The sequence below is a fragment of the Strigops habroptila genome, chromosome 4 (assembly GCF_004027225.2).
Source record: "Strigops habroptila isolate Jane chromosome 4, bStrHab1.2.pri, whole genome shotgun sequence".
NCBI lineage: Eukaryota > Metazoa > Chordata > Aves > Psittaciformes > Psittacidae > Strigops > Strigops habroptila.
Genome location: NC_046358.1, coordinates 10763004 through 10769003, shown reverse-complemented (window position 1 = coordinate 10769003; position 6000 = coordinate 10763004). Strand labels below are relative to the sequence as shown.

General features: G+C 53.7%; 1 protein-coding gene across 3 annotated transcripts; it reads left to right on the top strand.

The window, feature by feature from the left end:
* Positions 1 to 1247: 1247 nt before the first annotated feature.
* On the top strand, positions 1248 to 5959 carry LGALS3 (galectin 3). Of its 3 annotated transcripts, none has more exons than XM_030484738.1 (7): positions 1248 to 1329; positions 3556 to 3609; positions 3728 to 3750; positions 4060 to 4341; positions 4552 to 4640; positions 4898 to 5063; positions 5695 to 5959. In XM_030484738.1, the coding sequence occupies exons 3-7, from the start codon at positions 3733 to 3735 to the stop codon at positions 5848 to 5850; spliced, it is 711 nt and encodes a 236-aa protein (XP_030340598.1). In that variant the 5' UTR covers positions 1248 to 1329; positions 3556 to 3609; positions 3728 to 3732; the 3' UTR covers positions 5851 to 5959. The 3 variants fall into 3 exon arrangements, with proteins under 3 accessions (XP_030340598.1, XP_030340597.1, XP_030340596.1); XM_030484737.2 differs by having other exon boundaries at positions 1271 to 1337; XM_030484736.1 differs by lacking the exon at positions 1248 to 1329 and having other exon boundaries at positions 3139 to 3609.
* Positions 5960 to 6000: the final 41 nt, after the last annotated feature.

Sequence of the window (6000 nt, the reverse complement as noted above, 5' to 3'; positions counted from 1 at the left end):
CAAAGCCTTTTTCTTTTAGATAAGAAGAGATGAACCATAAGAAGTTACATTAAAATCCATGTAAACCAAACTCAACAGATTTTTGCCTTTTTTTTTTTTTTTTTTTTTTTGGTTTTATCAGCAAGGCCATTTAGTTTAGCTGCTGCCCTAAAGAAGTACTTTCCATGCATTTATGGCACCAATTAAAGGGAGCATCCCTTAGTAACCTTTGGTCAGCCCCAAACTGGTTAAGCAGTTGGACAAGATGATTGCCGTAGGTCTATTACCACTGAAGTAGTCAGAACTGTTCTGTTCCGTTCCGTTCTATTCAGTTCTGACAGTAACACCTAGCAGCAGATCAGCATCTCAAGAAGCCTTTTCTATTGCTTTAAGTTGTGAAGCCCATTGAGCAAGTAGGAGATGATTTACCCTCAATCTGCAGTAAAACTGCTCTTGTTGAAATTACAGCTGCCACTAACAGGTTTCCAGCGCTGCTGGAAAGGAAGGAAATTTGTGGTTTACTGAGCTTCAGTAAAGCTCGTGAGCTCGTGAGCACCTGCAGTACTGCATCCAGCTCTGGGGCGCCCAACAGAAGAAGGACATGGACCTGCTTGAGTGAGTTCAGAGGAGGCCATGAAGGTGTTCAAAGGGCTGGAGCACCTCTTCTCTGGAGACAGGCTGAGAGAGCTGGGGTTGTTCAGCCTGGAGAAGAGAAGGCTCCAGGGAGACCTTGGGAAAGGTTCCGGTACCTGAAGGGGCCGACAAGCAAGCTGGAGAGGGGCTTTTGACAAGGGCCTGTAGGGGTAAAACAAGGGGGAATGGCTTTAACCTGACAGAGGGAAGATTTAGATTAGATATAAGGAAGAAGTTCTTCCCTGTGAGGGTGCTGAGGCCCTGGCACAGGTTGCCCAGAGAAGCTGTGGCTGCCCCATCCCTGGCAGTGTTCAAGGCCAGGTTGGACATAGGGGGTTGGAGCAACCTGTTCTAGTGGAAGGTGTCCCTGCCCGTGGCAGGGGACTGGAACTGGATGGTCTTACAAGCCCCACGGGTGCTGTGACTTGCAGCAGGGACTGGCTGTGCCAGGGCAGGGACCGGGAAACCTCCGCGGTGCGAACACGGACCCACTGGAGGCACGAACCACGCGAAGGCCAGTTTCCCCCCTCGGGGTTCCGCCCGTCGGTGTCACCGCTTCATGAAGGGAACGCGCCGCTGCCCCTGCGCCGCGGGCCCTGCCCTGGGGGCCGCGGCCGCTCCCGGTGCCTGCCCCAGGCCCGCCCCGAGTGGGCGGGTCCCCGCGGCCCGGTGCCATCCAGCGCTGCAGCAGCTGCCTCCGGAGGTGCCGCAGGGCGGGTGAGCGGGTGCGTCCGCGCACGGGTCCCGCGGGGGAAGGGGCAGCGGGGGGGGGAAGGGGGTTTGCAATGAAAGGGTTGGGGCTGCGCTTGCCGCCCGGTGCGGGGCAGCGGGAGCTGGGACACGCCGCAGCTCCGCGGGCTCCGCAGGTAGCAGCAGCATCGGAAGCACTTGATGGCTTTAGGAGTGCTGGGGGTGACTGTGGGTGGTTCTATTAAGGTACTGAAGGGTGCTTGGAACTCATGGGGTGCCCTGTCTGTACCCCAAAACACATGAGGAGGAGTGGGAGGGAGCATTGGTGCATGGGAGGCTGGAGACACCCAGGAAGTCACTGCAGAAACAGCACCGAAGGGAAGAAAACTTGTATTTTTTTCCCAAATAGATATTTGTCACGCTTTGTGTGAACATGGGAAATACTTGGGGTGCGTTATAGGCGCCTGCCCTGGGATGTTCCGCACAGCTGAGCTGCCGGGGAGACATCAAGTGATCTCAACGGCAGCCCAAACGCCGTTGGAAATGCACCTTTGAGCTACTCCCAAGGTGCAGCTGGAAAAACCCCTTCCTGCACCCGTGACAGCCTGGCAGCGGCCAAATAACCCCTGGAGCATTTCCAGAGAGGTCGCCACGAGCTACAGCACCACAGTGACAGTGGGTGACGAGGGTGGCTGCCAGGCCCTGAGCTTGGTCGTACTGTTTAGAGGCAGAGGAATAGGGGGTTCTCAAAACCTCAGTTACAAACCGGCCACCCTGGTCCTGGTGGGGAGACACGAGCCTCCTGCCATGTGAATTACTTATTACATGGGCCTGAAACAATAAGAAATGTGGGCTGTGAAGCAAAATTGCTTCTTTCTGAGGTATTGCAGAGAGATAAGGGGAGAGCAGGTGGGAGCCATGCTCACCGGAGCAGCACAAGCCTTGTGTAGCTGCGTACCTATGGCTCAACCAAACCCGACCTGGCTGGATCCAGCCCAGGGGAGTCTGCAGGAGCGTTGTGTGCACCCTCGGCTTTGCCCTGTGCACAAATGGCAAACCCAAGGGCTTAAAAAAAAGCCCCTGAAGGCAAATAAAAGCTTTGTGAGATATGGGCTGTTCAAACAGTCCGGGCTTCTGGATGCTGGTTGAAAGGCCAGCTAAAAACTCATGTGGGCTCAGGAGTATAAATGTTTGGCCAGGGAAAGGGATTGTTTGTTGCTTGTGAAACCTCGGGGTTTTGTTACTCCCAAGGCAGGGCAGCCTGATTTGCTGGCACCTTTCTGCATCTGGATGTTTCTTTCAGAGAGAATTTGCCTTCTGTTTTCAATTTGGAATTTTCCTTTTCTTTCCCTGTTTCTGCCTCTCTGTTGTTTTTTTTTCCCTTCTTCCTCCTTCCTCCATGAATGCACTCTTTGACGGGAGGAATCCAGCAGGCAGGTATGCGTCTGGCCCTGCCGCAGCAGAGTGGCTCGGCCTGTGCTCATAAAACTTGTAAAGCAGCTTTTATCCAGTGGTCCGGAGCGGCAGGTGGCACGTGTATCCCTGTGAGGCGCATGGGGGAGAAAGGGGACCTGCACCCATGAGCGCCACACTCCTTGTGCTGTTCCAGGCCTGCTGTGAGCATCCATCTGCGTGTCATGGGGTGGCCGCGTGTCCCCCGCTGTGCTGCATTTGTACCCCCCATGCAGCTTGTTGTGGCCCCCACAGGGATTTTGTTTAGGTTTTTTTAACTGAAGTCTTTTCTGGGATGGCGCTGTGGGGAATGGGGAAGCGGATAACGCTGGCTGCGGATGTGCAGGACAGAGCTGCTCCCATGACACGAGTGGGTGCCGATGCCGCGTTACTTATCGCACCAAGTGGCTCTGCTCCTCCACATGCCGTGTCGGGGGCAGCGCGTTGTCACCGCATGCCGTCCCCTTGCGCAGAGCCTGCGTGTGCCACCCGGAGCCCTGCACAGGGAGCCAGCACCCCGCAGCCAGGGCAGGGAGGTGGCCGTGTCCCTCCCATGCTGCCGTCACCCCTCAGAAGGCGCCTGGCTGGCAGGGCCTTGCCTGCCTCCAGTGCAGCTCTACTGGCTGGGTGACGGTGAGAGGTCACCGCAGTTCGGTGTCCGCTTGACACCAGCAGCATTGTAAGGCCAACGATGGCACTAACAACACCCCCACAGCAGCCCTTTTCATCCAGAGAGTGTTTGGGCTGGATTCACCCCTGGAGCCGTTCGGCTGCTCATGGTGGTGACCATTTCTCCCGCAGGGATCAGACGAGGGTTTGTTCTGTGGTGCTGGAGCTGTCGGTTCTGCCTGGCAGGTACGTGATGGGGACTGACCAAGTTCCAGCCAGTTGCTGCTGTGAACTGTAGTTCTTCTCAAGAATCTCTGTTTTTCAGATGATGTACCTTAAAAATGACTTTGTCTCTTTGTTTTAGGAACAATGTCAGACAGTTTCTCTGTAAGTATGGAACTCTAAAACAATGTGGGGGCTCTGAGTGTTGCCTCGCCCTGCAGTGGGGACCTTTGGCCGGGGTGGGGACATGTCTATGCTAACCTGCCTAACCCCCACATCTGCCTCAGTTACATTGGTGCTTACTGGTTTCTGGAAACCTGTGTCCAGGCTCTCACCCCACCCGGCTGCTGGGCAGCGGTTGAGCTCCTGCCCTCGGTGCATGCTGTAGGCTGTGAGATGGATGCTGGAGGACTCAACCTGACCCCAGGATTCACGTCACCCACCTAACGCTCCTCCTCTCCCCTCTGTCCCCAGTTAGCTGATGCCTTGTCCACCAGCAACAACCCGAACCCCTCTGGCCCCCAACCCCAAGGCTGGCCCTCCTGGGGGAATCAGCCACCGCCTCCTGGGGGGTTCCCAGCCTACCCTGGCCCTCCGGGGGCTCATCCTGGAGCACCAGGGCCATATCCCGGAGGACCAGCAGGACATGGACCGTATCCTGGAGGACCACCAGGGCCATACCCTGGCCCAGGACAACCACCCAGGGGCCCTGGATTTGAGCCCCCTCATCCACACGGAGTGCCAGCTCCTCCAATGGTAACAGCTCCATTGTTTTATAAGGGTTTCTGCATCTTTACGGCTGAGTTTAGTTTGGTCATGGGACGGACATGGGGCTGGCTGTCCCGGGGAGGTGGTATGGGTCATCACTGTCTCATGGGGTTGTCACACCACGAGCCAGCCTGTGCCAGAACGTTCAGCTTTTTAACACGTGTTTTCTGCTAATACACCATTTCTCTTGTCTCCCAGAAAGTGCCCTTTGAGCTGCAGCTGCAGGCAGGACTCACTCCTCGGATGCTCATAACCATCACGGGGTCTGTCAACCCCAATCCAAACAGGTACCAAGGGGTTGTCAAGCACCAACAGAGGGTTTTGTGGGGCACTGCCAGATGGAACATAGCAGCTGAAATTTGCTTTCCATTCCCAAATAACACCCACCTGGTGTAAATCAAGTATTACACACAATAAATATGTAAATGTCCTGTCATTGCCCAAAAGGGTTTGTGGGTTATTTTTTCTGCCTGCTTGCTGCTACTTTTGGCAAGCCCAGGGCTTTTGTAGAAAAAAATCAGCAAATCTGTTACTGTCTTTGCAGGTTTCAACTGGATTTCAAGAAAGGGAATGACATTGCCTTCCACTTCAATCCCCGCTTCAATGAACACAGGAAAGTCATCGTCTGCAATTCGATGTTCAACAATAACTGGGGAAGGGAGGAGAGGACAGCTCCAAGGTTTCCATTTGAAGCTGGAAAACCCTTCAAGGTAGCACAAACATGCCCACCTGGGTCTCTGCGTCTCAACAGCATTGGGCACTGGGGAATTTGGTCAGGGCTGTGTGATAAAACTTGTGGTAAGGACCTTGATGCTTCTGCACAGGCATCAGCTCCCAGAGGTGCTTTTGGGGCAGTTGCCCGGTGTCCTTTGCTAGCTGTCTGGCACAGCAGGTTCTATGGCACTGCCACTTCCAACCCCTCCTGCAGGTCCAGGTGCCCAGGGTATAACTTCCCCTCACTTCTGTTGTTTGTATTTATTATCAGAGCCTCATTATTTATACTGCTGTCCAGCAGCAGTTGTTGGGCAGGTTTCTATAAAGCATTTTCCCTAATAGCACCCAAGCTCTCTTTGTGACCTTTTTCCTCCTGCAGAATAGGTTCAAATTTGATGTGAATGCAGCTCTCACTGTGTGGAGAACCACTTCTTGAAAACAGTTGTAGTCATGAGGAGACAAACTCTGGGCTAAAACATGGAGGAGGAAGAGTACAGCAGGGCTTTGGGGAAGGCAAAGGTCACCAGTGGCTAGCAGCAGCCATTAGGCAGTGCCAGCCTGCTCAAGCTTCTGCCTTAGAACAAATCCACTGATTATCTTTTGGCTGATTTGTGGGTTTTATTTCAGATCCAGGTCCTTTGTGAGGCAGATCACTTCAAGGTAGCAGTCAATGATGCTCACTTGCTGCAGTACGGCTTCCGTGAGAAGAGGCTGAACGAGATCACCAAACTCTGCATTGCTGGAGACATCACTCTCACCAGTGTCATGCCGACCATGATATAACTACAGTGGTGCAATTTTAATGCTAACTTCATGCTTTTAATATGGCTGTAACCAAAGTGCCTTCTTACGTGAATACTTTGAGGTAATAAAACATACTTCCACAACTAAAGTTTGTTTTCAGTAAGATGTCAAAAGCAAACATCTTTCAGC